This window comes from Cynocephalus volans, chromosome 2 (assembly GCF_027409185.1).
Source record: "Cynocephalus volans isolate mCynVol1 chromosome 2, mCynVol1.pri, whole genome shotgun sequence".
Taxonomy (NCBI): domain Eukaryota; kingdom Metazoa; phylum Chordata; class Mammalia; order Dermoptera; family Cynocephalidae; genus Cynocephalus; species Cynocephalus volans.
In genome coordinates, this window is record NC_084461.1 from 120,010,498 (window position 1) to 120,026,050 (window position 15,553).

The 15,553-nt window shown below is 37.6% G+C and overlaps 1 protein-coding gene across 4 annotated transcripts in view; it reads left to right on the forward strand.

The window, feature by feature from the left end:
* Positions 1–15,553, forward strand: part of SMAD5 (SMAD family member 5) — a 51,169-nt gene that overhangs the window by 11,456 nt on the left and 24,160 nt on the right. For 3 of the 4 annotated variants that reach the window (XM_063086136.1, XM_063086137.1, XM_063086138.1), the window contains exons 2-3: positions 7,724–7,808; positions 9,167–9,735. In XM_063086136.1, the coding sequence (XP_062942206.1) occupies positions 9,333–9,735 (403 nt within the window). In that variant the 5' untranslated portion in view covers positions 7,724–7,808; positions 9,167–9,332. The remainder of the gene's footprint in view (positions 1–7,723; positions 7,809–9,166; positions 9,736–15,553) is intronic. The other variant, XM_063086139.1, reaches the window with a different exon arrangement.

Consider the following 15,553-nt stretch of genomic DNA (forward strand, 5'->3'; position numbering starts at 1 on the left):
CATTTATAAATAATTGTTTGGAAATAGCTTCTTATGGAAGTTTATTGCAAAAGAAAATAACGTGATGATTTAAGTTCCTTGAAGCCTACCAATTTTTTGGTTTTCTTAGGAACTTAGGTATATCACCATTTAAAAATAATAACAAATATATATTCCCAGTGGTGTACCTTAGAATAAGTTTGTTAGATGGTCCAGGGTGAGAATGGCAGAGGTGAAAGTAGAACCTGCTTGGAAGTCAGGTTTTTGTCTGGGGCATTGTCTTGTATATGTGGGCTGTCAAAGGCATCTTCCCTTTGACTTAGTAGAGAACTCAGAGGTAAGCAAGCCCTGGAGCACCTGAAAATACCAAAGAGGCAAATTATACACTCTATGATAATTGAGTTCTTTTTGATGAGGAAGGAAAGTTCATTCTCATTAGGTAGTTTATACATCATTAGATAGTAGCCAGACTTCTCCAAAACCAACACTGAGGAATGTAGGAGAAGCTATGAGGAATGCAGAAAGTGGAGGCAAAAAAAGAAGAGTCAAAGGAATGAGAACAAAAGAGGGGAAGAACAACAGATACTGATGGATAGTGATGGGGACCATCAGAAAAGACTTTGGGAGAGAAGAAAAGAAAAAACTGCCATATTTTTTCTAAGATGTGCATTTTTTTTTCACCTTGTAACATCTCTAAAGTTGGCATGTCTTAGAATCAATGGCATCTGAGTATTGCTTTTGGCCAGATGGCAGTTTTGATGTTGTCATTATTATGTGCATGGCTGTGCATTTGCTGTTTCTATTTCTGTCATTTTAGTCTTGTCATGGGCATTGTTGTAACTTTTCATGTTGATTAATTGCCAATTAAAATATTTTCCTAGTTGTTATTTGCAAATCTTCATTTATACCCTCTGGGAAGATCAAGCAAGCACCACTATCAAAATTTGCAGGATGGATGTCAGTAACTTCAAACACCATCCTGGAGCACTCTTTTTTAAAAAAAATTTTTATTAATAATATTTTTTTACATTCTAAGATGTTGCAGAGCAGTTGGGGGGAGGGGGAGAGAAGAAGGGGGAAGGAAATAGAGTAGGAAAAGGAGAAAGGGGGTGGCATAGTTGAGGCCCATGTCACACCCCTCGTTCTTGCAGGGGAGACCAGGGGGCTTCCAGCAGTGGCTCAGTCATTGCTGGGCTAGATGCAGATGTCAGGGGAGTGTGGCTGAAGCCCTTGGTCCCCTGCCACCCTGGCTCGGGAGACTGGGGTGCTTTCTTTGGCAGCTCGGCAGTCATCACTGGGCTGGTTGAGGGTGGTGGTCGGGCATGGCTGAGGCCCACAGCTCTTCCCCCTCCCTGGCTTGAGAGCCCAAGGGACTTCCAGTCCTTTTAGGTTTTATAGGTGATGTGAGACCTTTACTAGTTAATATCAAACTTTGTCTCCGATCTGTGGGTATTTTGTTTTTCTTTTGGTTCTATGTTGAATTACTCGCTGTTCCCACCACTTAAACCTTGCCCTGGAACTAATTTGTTGTCCTTTGCTTACTTCTAAAATGGGGAAACTTCCTGTGGGGACCAGCACTTGAGCACTGTGGTTGAGCTAAATTAAATTACTGCTTTGCTGCTGATTCCCTGGGGAAGGCTTTTTGTGCAGCTCAGGCTTTAATGGTTGATCTTGTATGTACTTCCAGGTCTTGTGAGGTGTGGTACACCTGGGTTGTGTGGAAACTGGTCTGGGCCTAAGACTTTTCAGCAAACTGCACACCCTGCAGATCTATACTCCTGACCAGTCTCCACTCAGTGGTCCTGCACTGATTGGAAGGCAGATCAGCTGTCCATGCTGTGCCACAATGTTCCCCTGGTGGGCCCATCTCCCCCACCACCCGCACTCCAAACACTTCCCATGGGATGGGCCGGGCCTGCACCCATCCCTTGCAGTGACTCACTAGCCTCTGAGTAGCTCCTTTTTTCAGTTGTCTGTGGCTCCTTGCTCCTATGTGGGTCCACAGGAACCCTGGCCTGAGGGCTACCAAGGCTCTCTTCTCCCCTGCCGCATCCAAGCAACTTCATAACGAAGGGCAGAAAGCTGTGGCTTTTGCCAGCTCTTGCTCTGTGTGCTCACCAGCTCCAGCCTTGAAGTGGCCGGGCTTGAAATGGTGGGAGTGGTCCTTTCTTTCTCTCATTGTGGCTTCTCCTGCTCTCATGAACTCCATAGGTCTCCTCCTCCTGTTCCCCTGAGCTTTAGCACCCCCAACTTGACTGTCGTTGCTTTTTAATAGTTATAAATTGGTTGATTTGTGGGAGAGAGTGACACTGGGGACTGTCTACTCTGCCATCTTGACCAGAAGCCCCTGGAGCTCTCTTTAGACCTACAGTTTTATGGCAGGACGATATTGTGAAGAAAAATTTTAAGTGATAAGAAAGCATTGTGCGGTAGTTTAATCTGCAGTTTTTTCTTTCTTTATGGTTCATAAAATAATCATGTCTCTTAAAGTAGATGGCTTTGTATTTTCTTGAAGTAAAGTAACCCAGCTGTATATTTAAAATCCCCTCCTGGGCCGAGCCTGTGGCGCCCTTGGGAGAGTGTGGCGCTGGGAGCGCGGCAACGCTCCCCCCGCGGGTTCGGATCCTATATAGGAATGGCCGGTGCACTCACTGGCTGAGTGCCGGTCACGAAAAAAAAGACTGACTGACTGACTGACTGACTGACTGACTGAATGAATGAATGAATGAATGAATGAATAAATGAATAAATAAATAAATAAATAAATAAATAAAAATAAAAAAAATAAAAAAATAAAAGTAAAAATAAATAAAAATAAAAATAAATAAATAAATAAATTTAAAAAAAAAAAAATCCCCTCCTGATACTCCAGAGGACTTCCTATACGAGACAGGCTGTTGTAACCACGAGGCACCATGGCCATGTAGCTTGAGCCTGTGATCTTAACAAAGGACTACAGAAAGTGTGTGTGTTTGAGTGTGTGTATGTTTTCTGACATTTGAAAAGAAAATTGAAGATTCAAAACTTTAAAATGTTTGTAAAACTTCAAAAACCATGTGTAGCCAGAAATGCACATATTTCATGTGGAATCTTCTCTTAAGTATCTCTAGTGCCCAGAACAGTGGCAGCTATGGGACATATTCAGTAAATCCTGGTGATGTTTAAAAAATACATATACAAATAAAAAATTCTCAGCCTGATATAAAAAATGTTTGTGATTATTACAGCAATAATAACTACAGTTCCCGTTTACTGAGTATTGCACTAGGCACTGAGTTAAATGTTTACCTCATTTAATTCTTACATCTCTTTAGGGCCATGGTATGATTATACAAAGTGAGAAAAATGGAGATTTTTTGTTGTTGTTGTTATGTTTTTGTTTTGTTTTGTGACCGGTAAGGGGATCGTAACCCTTGGCTTGGTGTCGCCCGCACCACGCTCAGCCAGTGAGTGCACCGGCCATCCCTATATAGGGTTGAACCCGCGGCCTTGGCGCTCCCAGCGCCACACTCTCCTGAGTGAGCCACGGGGTCGGCCCGAAAAATGGAGATTTTAAGTGTAAGTGTTAGATTCAGAATCTGAACCTGCATTCATTAGACTTCAAATCTGGTGCTTTTATGTGTTATAATACATATGTTAATATACCTGTGTGGATTAGCTTTACTGTATATTTCTAGCCAGTTCTATCGTTCCAGCCAGTTCTGTTTTTCCAGCAAACTGATCTGTAATACTTCCTCATCCTGATAGGTAAACATTAACATTTATGCCCAAGATATAGCTACTTCATGCTTCATGTCTCCCTTCACCCTCCTTCCCAAAGGCCATCCCCTGAATTCCTTTTAGCACCCTTTATACCCTTAGGGTGTCTCCTCTCTCCAATTTTGTATTGTAGATAGGTATGGACACATTTTAGTTCTATTAATTTGTAATTCTTTAGAGTTAAGGTCTGGATCTGAGTTATTTCAGTCCTTTAGTATCTAGCTTAGTGTCTTGCCCTTTGCAGGCACTCGATAAGTATGTGTTGTGTAAATAAGGCTGTAAGACTGAGATTAAGTTTAGCTCTGGTTGTATTTGTGCTTTAGTTGACCCTGAAAGCATTGTAGAAAGGTAGAGGGAGTACAGAGTACCAAAATTTAACTGTCTGGTAATCTGTAACTTATAAAGACTGTTGCAGTTGCTGAGCATAGCCTTTTGGGACTTTCTCTATTATTAGGATAAGTTTAGAGATAATGAGATAATGTAGAAGAGTATTATGTACTGTTATGTACACAAGAGCTGATCGAATTGAAGATGGGCATTCTCAGTGTTTCTAAACTTGTTTTATTTAGGGAAAGGCAAAGAGGACATGAAAAATTCAAACAACTTTTCGATAAGACACTTATAAAATTAAACTATTTGGTTTCTGGAAAACCTAAAAGTACTCTTACTTTCAAAGGTATTGCAAATTCACTTGTGGCTCAGGTAGCATTTGCTAATATATGCAAATCAGAGAAAGTTTGGTATCTTATTCCAGTTTTTATATACATAATAAATTTTTTCATAACCAAGGATTTATGAGGATAGTAAAATGTATCTATTGCTGTTTGTTAGCCTCTGTGATACTTTTGTTTCAACTTGTGGGCCAAGGTGTTTTTATTTTTATTTCTTAATTTATTTTTTATTGGAACATAGCCGATTGTATGTATCTGTGGGGTACAGCATTGACTATCAATCCCTGTGTGCAATATGTGATGTTCAAATCAGAATAATTAGTATATTCATTATTATACAATGTAATAGATTTTTGTGGCCCTTTACCAATTTTTCCCTTCCCCCCCTCCCCCTTTCCCTTCTCCTGTCCCACCACTGGTAACCTCAGTTCTATTCTCTCCTTTTGGAAGTTCAATGTATTATTATGATTGTTGTGTCTTTCTTTTTTTATTTATTTGTTTATTTTTATTTTAGCTCCCACTTATAAGTGAGGATGTGCAGTATTTCTCTTTCTGTGCCTGGCTTATTTCACTTAACATAATTTTCTCTGTTTATCCATGTTGCTGCGAATGGCACTATTTCATTCTTTTTTATGGCAGAGTAGTATACCACGCTTTCCTTATCTGGTCATCCGATGATGGACATTTAAGTTGCTTCCAACTCTTGGCTATTGTAAATGGAGCTGCGATAAACATGGGAGTGCAGGTATCCCTTTGACATGATGATTTCCATTACTTTAGATATATGCCCAGCAGTGGGATTGCTGGATCATATGGTAGTTCTATCTGTAGTTGTTTGAGGAATCTCCATACTGTTTTCCATAATGGCTGTACCAATTTACAGTCCTGCCAACAGTGCAGGAGGGTTCCCCTTTCTTAGCATCCTTGCCAGCATTTGTTATTCTGTCTTTTTGGTAATAGCCAGTCTAACTGGAGTGAGATGATATCTCAATGTGTGTTTGATTTGCATTTCCCTGATGCTGAGTGATTTTGGGCATTTTTTCATGTGTCTGCTGCCCATTCTTATATCTTCCTTTGAGAAATGCCTTTCCAGCTCCTTTGCCCATTTTTAAATTGAGTTATTTCTTTTTTTACTGTTAAGTTGTTTGTGTTCCTTGTGTATTCTGGATATGAATCCTTTGTTGGATGCATAGTTTGCAGGTTATTTTCTCCCACTCTGTAGGTTGTCTTTTTGCTCTGTTAATTGTTTCTTTTGCTGTGCAGAAGCTTTTGAGTTTGATATAACCAAGGTGTTTTGAACATGATATATTATACAGAAATGCTTATAGGAGAAAATGGATACATTATATAGGTATATAATTTCAGTTTAACATTTTTATTTTTATTATAGATAGTTTCATTAATTTAGAAGCCTAGATGTTAAATATTAAGGGAGAGGATGAATGGAAATCTGGTCGGGCCATTAAAAACATTTAATTGGAGTGAGGGGGAGGGCACATGCTTATTGTGTTAAGTGGAAAATGCAGAATACTAAGTAGTTATTTTGGCATATTCTAAATCATCAGTGGTGGTAGGAAAGTCTGTATATATACACATACATATACATATAGTCAGAGAAAAAAATGTGTAAGGAAGTAATTATGCTAAATGTTAATGGTGTGATTATAGGTGTGTATATTTTATAGTTAGAAAAAACATTTTTAAAAAAGTACTGCATTTTATCATTTCTGAAATAATTAGAACAGGGTCAGGGGATAGAGAATGCTGTGGGAGTGGGATATGTGCTATTTTAGAAAAGTGGTCAGGGAATTCCTTTTTCGGTAAGTGACTTGAGCAACTGAATTGAGAGGGTAACCTATGGTAAAATCTGGGTGAAGAGAATTCCAGGTGAGGGAACTTGAAGTACAAAGAACTTAAATACTTTGGAATACTTGAGAAATGGAAAGAAGTCAAGTGTGGTTAAGTGCCGTTTGCTAGGAGAATGGTTAAGAAATGAGTTTGGAGGAGAAGCCAAGAGCCAGAACATGTAGATCCTATAAAGTAGTGTTAAGGAGTTTGGTTTTGAGTGTAATGGGAAGACACCAGATGACTTTTGAGCAGGGGAATGAAATAATTATAAGATTACTTCTGTACTGGTATTTTGTGCAGTAGAAAAGAATGTGGAAGCTCTTTCTATATTAATATGAAGTATCCAACCAACTGAATTTTCACAAAATCAACTTTCCCATGTAACCACCCAGAACAAGAATCAGAACTCTACCAGAACAGCAGAAGCCCCTCAGGTTCCCTTCTAGTTACTAATCCCATCTTTCCCTTCAATGGGTAACCACCATCCTAGCATAAGTTTCACTTGGTTTTTGTACCAGCTACTGTTTTTATTTTAGCATTATGCAAGTAATGGTTTAATAAATACCGTTTGTTAAAAGGTTAAAACTATACAGAATTATGTAGAACAAATCTTGCAGGACCCCTTTCTTCTGCCTCTCCTCCATTCTATGCCTCTCCTTAGAGGTAAGCACAATGGTTAATATAGTATGTAGCCCTTGTTCTCTGTGTTTACACACATAAATAACTTTTCCTTTTTTTCATGTTATTGTGAAATGATACGGTTAGTACTTAATAATGATGGTAATGATGATTAGTAGTTAACATTTATTAAGTACTTTCTATACACTCTGCACAGTTCTAAATGATTTATCTGTAACTTATTCCTATTTTGTAGATGAGGAAATAGACATAGAGGTGAATGACCTTGCCCAAAGTTATAGTATCCACCTTTTTCTTTTTAATGGCTGCATAGGGTTCTTCTATCATATGTAAGCCCTTTTTATCACAGTTAATTGTATTGTTTCTATACTCACTGCTAAATTTAGAATGAAGTGTGTATTCTGAATTCTGGTCTTCAAGCTCCTCTACTTTTGCCTCCTTCATCCTCGGCGTATCTCTTCATACTCTCTTCAGGGAGTGTGTGAGCACACACTCTCAGCACATGCACTGCCCTGTCCAGTGCCCATTTTATTCCAGTATTTCTGAATAAGATCTCAGTCGGCCAGGCCTGTCTCTTCTCTATCCTAGGAAAATATTCTGTTCTTGTCTACCTACATATTTTTTTGTCTCTTTACCTTTGAGATTTTCCTTCTCATCTCAGACAACCAAACTATGCCTTTACTGTCTGACCCAGATGGATTTTACCCTACATCCTTGAAGTACCTAGAACTGAAGTCGGCCCTTTTTACAGTTTGTTTAGCATATAACACTTTACACTCTGACTTGTTTCTGAAAAACACACTTTCATTCTCGTTATATTTCTCTAGTTTAATGTAACCAGTTTTGCTTGCCTGGAAAAGATCATCCTACATAGGGCCGGAGAAGGCAAGACACAAGGCACGATACCCCCAGGTAAGGCGTATACCTTCCTTTCATGCATGCTTCCCCCATGTTTCCAGCATAGCAGACAGGATAGCCAGCACCTATAATAATGCCTGGCACCTAGTAGGCCTTCAGTAAGTATATCTTGAGTGAATGAATCTGTTGGCTTTTTAGATGAAACCTATTTGGTGTAAAATTTTTCGTTTTAAGCCCCATCATGGCTGTTCACAATACATGGCACGTTATAAGCAATCAAGGATTATTTGTTGAGTTTAACTCAGCTTCACTTTACTTTGTGTTTACCTGAGTTTTAACAGAGCATTTGTTTTCTCTTCTGGGAAGGGGCACCCTAATCCAGAATAGTCCTGATGCTAGAATTTGTCAAAGGCAAAGTTACAGCATTATTTGGCAATCTTAGGCACAAGAAAGAAACCGTCTTTGGTTACTGATATCCTTTTTCCAAACATTCTTGCAATTTCATTAGCTGCTCATTATCTGTATTTGGCAGTGTAGCGACCTACAGGGGATCTTACCCACTCTTATCAGTGGACTAACACTGCACATCCCTTCCTCTTGTCATCATCACCAAGAGCTTCTTAATGGTGTGGAACGGTAGTTTGCCTGGAGCAGGTTCCTTAACTAATAGGCTTAAAGTATTACAGAAGCCAACAGATACTATACGATGATAAGCTGACCTTTTTTGGGTTAAATTATTAATTTTCTTTAAATCTATTCAGCATTCTTAGTTTTAAAAATAGATACTTTCCACTTGTCTAGCAATTATATGTGTTATGATTTATTTGAGGGTTTGGTACATCTTATGACAACTTTTAATACAATTTGCATCCAATAATGTGACTTGAGTAGTAGCTTGGCTTTTGCCCAAATCTTACATGTCTATGGAAAATTTTAAAAGAGGATAATAATAATCTTTGGGAAGAGCTAGATTTCTTTTAAAGCTTTTCTTTGGATCAGGACATATCAAGTTCAAAATTGACATAGCATGTAAATGGATTTCAATGAAGAAAAGTACTTCAGAATCAAATCTCAGAAGACTATTTTAGGGCTTAGTGGCCTGACCAAAAGAATTAAAGTCCAGAGCTTTTTTTTTTTTTTTTTTTTTTTAATAATACAGAGAACATAGAACAGCCTGTTTTTGCTTTTGGTTGTCGTTTGGCATTGCTAGTGAATTATTTGTTCATGTTAAGGAGGAAGTGAGTGGTTGCAGAACTTTCAGAGAAAATATCTTTTTAGACTTCTGTTTTTTGTTTTATTTTGTAATATTTTTCTTCTCTTATTTAAAAATAACATACTTTTCAGTTACTTGATCTAAATGTATGTAAGTTGAATCGATTTAAATTAAGATCCTTTTCCCCTTTTTCTTTCAGAACTTGAACCAATGAAAGAAGCATATGGTACTTCTGAAGATAAATGTTACTTCTCCTTTTTTAATCAGAACTGCTTAGGACCTGTGTATGACTTTTCAGGTGTGATCTGTCCTTTCAGTAGCTTCTGACTTTGAGTTACAGGAAGGTCTCTGAAGATTTGTATCAAATGACGTCAATGGCCAGCTTGTTTTCTTTTACTAGTCCAGCAGTAAAACGATTGTTGGGCTGGAAGCAAGGTGATGAGGAGGAGAAATGGGCAGAAAAGGCAGTCGATGCTTTGGTGAAAAAGTTAAAAAAGAAAAAGGGTGCCATGGAGGAACTGGAGAAAGCCTTGAGCAGTCCAGGACAGCCAAGCAAATGTGTTACTATTCCCAGATCTTTAGATGGACGCCTGCAAGTTTCTCACAGAAAAGGCTTACCCCACGTTATATATTGTCGTGTTTGGCGCTGGCCTGATTTACAGAGTCATCATGAGCTAAAGCCATTGGATATTTGTGAATTTCCTTTTGGATCTAAGCAAAAAGAAGTTTGTATCAACCCATACCACTATAAGAGAGTGGAGAGTCCAGGTAGGTTTTACTCTACTGAGAAGAATTAAAATAAAATTTTCTCTCTTCCTAATTTGCATGTAACTAAATTTAGTAATTAAAATGTTATGTTAGCTTTGTGTTTCCTTCTTAAAGGTTTTAATCTTAGAAGGAATATTGGATTTTGAATTTAGCGTTTTGTTGTATAGGTGATATAACACTTAAGTGGCTTATTTTAATTCATTGTTCACTATAAGCATCCACGTGTACACTCTGCCTTTCTGATGAATGACCTGTCTCCATTTTGTCTAAAGCCTAAGCTCCACGTTTGCACTAGATGCTATTCCTTTTTGTCTGTTCGGGAACTTTGTTTCTACAATTATCATCCCTTTCTCCAGCATTATATTTTCCGCTCTCTACCAGACTGTATCTGACAGCATACAAGTATGTCATAATACTGCTCATCCTAAAAAAAAAGTTAAAAAAGAATTCCTCTCTTGACCTCATTCACACACCCCCACCCCTAATTTACTGCACTATATCCTCTGGTCCTATTATTGGATTGTCCTTTATGATCATCTCCACATCTTTATTTCCCATTATTTCTTGTCTCCTTTCTAGTTTTTCTTGCCATCATTTAACTTGTCAAGATTACTGTTGACTACTTTCTTACAGACTGAATGGTCATTCTCAGTCTTCTTCTTTGAGCATCACATATTGCACACAGGTACTGATATTCAGTGCTCATCAGTATTTAATATAGCTGATCTCTTTCCCTCCCACTCAGAACCTTTTCTCTGTTTGGCTTCTAAGACACTACACTCTCCTGGTTCTTCTGTATCACTGGCTATTCTCGCTCAGTCTCTTTGCTGGCTTACTCAGTCCTTGGATGTTTTCTTTATATTCTTTCTTTATATGCTCCCTTACTGTACATATCTTAAAATCATCTGTAAGCTGATGCTCACATTTTGAGCTCGAGTCAACCTCTCCCTTGAGTTTTAGACTTGTGTATTCACTTTCCTACTTGACATTTCCACTTGAATGTATAATAAGCATATCAGATATAGTAAGTCTAAGCAGAACTTTTGATTTTTCCCCATCAAATCAGTTTTTTCTCCAGTTTTCCTCCTGAAGTAAATGGCACCGGCATTCACGTAATTGCTTATGCCCTAAACCTAGAAGTCATCTTTTATTCTTCTCTCTTCAGTCCTGTATTTGAGCTATGAGCAAATGCTGTCTGTTGTACCTTCAAAATATATCTTTTCTTTCTATTGAAACATAATTGTACATATCTGTGGGGTACAGCGTTGAATATCAGTACCTGTGTGCAATATGTGATGCTCAAATCATGATAATTAGTATATTCAGCATTACACAATGTAATCATTTTTTGTGGCCCTTTACCAACTTCTTGCTGACACCACTCTTCCCACCTCTGGTGGCCTATGTCTTGATACTATATCACCTCTCACCATCTCTAATACCGGTACTTAAGGAATCATTTCTCACCTTAAGTAGTCTTCTGATTGGCTTCTCTGCCTCTCTTTCCCCGTCCTCTTGTGTTTTCTACACAGTATCCAGAGTGACCTCTAAAAATTGAATCAAATCATGTCAGTCCCTACTGAAAACACTTTAAAAACTTGCTTTCACAGCTAGAACAGATTTCTTCAAGACTATATGATCTGTCCTCAGACTTTCTCTATTCCTTGGACTTGCCGTACTCCTGCATCCAGGCTTTAAGTCTTGCTATTTCCTCTACTTCGAGTACTCTCCCAGGGTCTTTTCATGGCACGCTTTCTCACCCCATTCAGTTCTTGCTGAAATAGTCCTATCACTAGTTGACTTTATGTTAGATATTTATTTTATTGACTGACTTGAACAAGCCCTTTCTCTGTCTCATTCATTACTACATCTCCAGTGCCTAGAATTGTATTGTTACATGGCATTTAGTAGGTGGTGCTCAATAAGTATTTTTTGTAATGAGTGAATTGTATAAGCTGAGATCCTAGCTTGGTACATTAATTATCTATTGCTGCATAACAAATTACCACAAACTTAATGGCTTAACACAACACACAGTTATTAACTCACAGTTTCTGTAGGTCGGGAGTTCAGTCACAGCTTAGCTGGATCCTTTGCAAGGCTGTAATCAAGGTGTTGGTCGGGCTGAGTCTTATCGGAAGCTCAGTTGGGGAAAGATCTGTTTCCAGGCTCACGTGATTGTTGACAGAATTCAATTCTTTGCAGGCTGTTGGACTCTTGCTGGTTGTCAGCTAGAGACTACCTTAAATTGCTTACCCCATGGCCGCCTTCATAGGTAGTTCACACCCATGGCAACTTCTTCAAAGCCAGTATGGAAGAGAGGGTCTTCTTGCAAGAAAGACATTATATTCTTATGGAATGTAATCACAGACATCCTATCACCTTTGCCATATTCTTTAAGTTAGAAGCAAGTCACAGGTCATACTCCCACACAAGGAGAGGGGATTATCCAAGGGTGTGAATACCCTGAGGTGGGAATCATGGCATCTAACGTAGAACCTGTCTGCCACACTGCGTTTCACATGGAGCTAATACAAGACCAGTGTGGTAAAAAGACTGAAGATAGCATTGAATGTGGAGACTAGCAAAAAGAATAGGAGTGGTTGTGCTGTCAGGGAAAGATCAACTTAAGGCTTTAGAGCTGCCTGTTGACATTTGAGGTGATTCTCAATTTCTTATTCAGTCCAAGGAGAGCTGTAGCCTGAAAGAATTGATGAGGGAAGGAAGATGTGAGCATTTAACAGAGAAGTGTAATCTGAAAAACTCCCAAGCTTGGTATTTGCTAGGAATAAGTCTAGAAATTTTGTGCATTCCATCATAGTCAGGGTGTGAGTAATAATCAGCCAGTAGAAATGTCCTATTTTTTCTCAACTGTGATTCATTCCGTAAAACAGACTGAGGTATAGCTCTGATAATTTTAAATGACTCTGAAAATTCCATATCTTACTAGTTCAACTACTGGAAAGAGATTATAGAGACCTCATTTTTGGTCCCAAGTCCAGACATCTTAGGGGAAGGGTCAGATTGGCTCAGCTGGATTAACCTGCTTACCCCCTTGATCAAGCAGGTGTTTCATAGGCTGTTACATAGTACCAGTGTTAATAAAGTAGTAGTGGTATGAAGGTGCTTTAAGAAAGAAGTTCATGGAAAAATTTAATTAAAAGATTGTACCATGTTCCATGAACTTTTTGAACCTTGTAGTGGTGGTGGTGGTAACAGTAATAGCAGTTAACATTTATTGAGCACTTCTGGACTAGGCACTTTTCTAACCTTATGAGATTATTCTTTCATAGGGTTAAAAAAGGGTACTAACATTTTACAACCCTGTAAATTAACTTTTATGTGTATAGGTAAGGAAACGAAGACTTAAATGGGAAATAACTTATACAAGATCACACAGCTATTATATAGTGGGATGAGAAAGTATTGCAAAAAGATAAAAAAGGTGGAAAGATAGTTGGGAAGCAATAACAAACATAAGAAAAATAGAGGGCCAACCTAGGTAGTCCAATGTTTAATTGTCAATATTGTCTATTGGTTAAGACTGTGGTTCTGGAGACAGACTTTCTGGATTTGAATACTGGTTTTACTACATACTATCAGTGTGACCTCAGGCAAGTTGCTTAATCTTTCATTGATTTAGTTTTCTCATTTGTAAAATGGAAATAATACCTACCTCATAAGGTTGTTACAAGGATTAGATGAGTCAGTGCATGAAAAAGTGCTTAAATTAAAACACTAACTGGCCCAAAATCAGTTTCAAATTAAATATCAATTCTAATGGAATAATGCATTCTGGAAATAGAGCATAAGGGAAAATGACAGAGGGAAAATTTTCCAAGAAACACTATTAGAGCAATTTCTAGGACTGAAAATTGAAGAGGCCTAGTGACTACTAAATCAGAACAAGGGATAGAAAAAGACCCACATATGAAATTTTAGTATATCATGGATAAAAAAATTCCGAAAGCTGCCAGAGAAAAGACAGGGCACATACAAAGGACTGGCAATCAGAATATTGGATATCTCAATGCAATTCTGGATTCTAGAAGAAAATGTAGTAGTGACCTCAAAATTCAGAGGGAAAAAGTTGTCTGAAATTCTGCCTGCAGACAAACAGAAAACAAAGTATTTTCATACATGCAAGGAATCAGAAAATTTTATCTTCCTTTACCCTTTCTTAGGATGCTAATAGAGGATGAGATCCAGGAAATGGGATCCAACAGGAAAGAAGGAAAGAAGTCTGAGGACTTCAAATTTATAGGAGACATAAGTAGCAACCAGTCTAGGTTGGTGCAAAAGGATGGAAGATCCAGGGAAAAACATGCAATCAATAAATTTTTTGATGATTTGTGGCATCTGAAAAATAGTACTGATAGGCATTTGACAGATCTGTTAGAATTCTGAAAATATTAGTGGTTTGAACTTAAAATTAAGCAAATGAAGGAACCAAGGCAATAGTTAACTTTAATCAAAGCATTGTTTAAAAATATATTTAACTGTATACTTGGCTGAGCAATGAATAATATTGTTATATGTAATATGAATACTATATACTGATTTAGCCAAAATATTTTATGTAACATATTGTGGAGAGGGGAATGGGAGTGGGATAGAATAAAATGAGAAATATGAGAATAATATGCCTTATTTGCCACAAGAGCAAGACTACAAATAAGGTCTTGACAGGTCAGTAATAGCAATATAAGCAATATTATTTAGCATTGTGCAAAGGAAATGTTAGAAGAAATGGCTAAGAGTTGTCTATGAAAGCAGTATGGAAGGGGGCTAGAAATTTCTGTTTTTGTTATAAACTCTTATAGCATCTGTCTTTTTAAAACTATTCACATATTATTTTGGATGAAAATACAATAATTTCTAAAAGTCATGCATAAATAATATACAAATAAGAGAGAAGACGGTGATTTTAGCTATGTCTCTTTTAAAAAAAAAGTAAAACAGTTCTTGCTGGACTGGCTTTTTAAGTAGTTATTTCACTAAGTCTTTCAGAGTGCTAGCCAACTAAACATAGAAATTCTTGTTGTCTAATGCCCTACTCTCTAAGGGCAGCTGCCTCATCATTCTGTAAGGGATATAGTAGTTAATACACAATGGAACAAAACAATTGTAGTCAGATGTTAACCACATATTTACAACACTAATACAGTAAAATGAAAAGAAACAAAATACAAACAGTGCAAATATTGACTTATAGAGTCTCTGATTTGTTGTGTACATCCCTACTTCAGGAAGGGGAGATATGACCTACTTAACTCAAGAACAAACTAATTTTGTTGGTACTTAATGATACCATAATTAAAGTGAGATTTTTCAAAGTGAAATTGCATTGACAAATGTAGGAAAGTTATAAAAGAGATGAATTGGTTTAGTAAAACTTTGAAGAGTCAGGTTTGTTTCAGTTTCTTGTAGCAAAAGGTAATCAGATATTTGAATGTGATTGATTATTTGGGCCTACAGAGAAGGTGAACATTTGAGTAAGGTTCAAGTTTATCTTAAAAAATGTATTTGTTGAAATGTTTAGATTTTGTTGTATATATTTTCATTATGGTCATATTTCGAAGACTGATTTTGAATGGAAGAATCCTACCTAGGAAATGTTACTATTTTCCTATGGTATATAGGGAAAACCTTAGTGAAGGACGTAACATGTGAGCTCTCTCAAACTAAAAAACTGGAAGTACTCAAAATTGGAAATGTGGAGGTTTTCAGGGCATCCACGTAAGTGACCTCAATTTCACCTTACCTTCTAGTTCATTGCCGAGGCCACCTGACTATCTTTTCTCATCCCGTCTGCCTG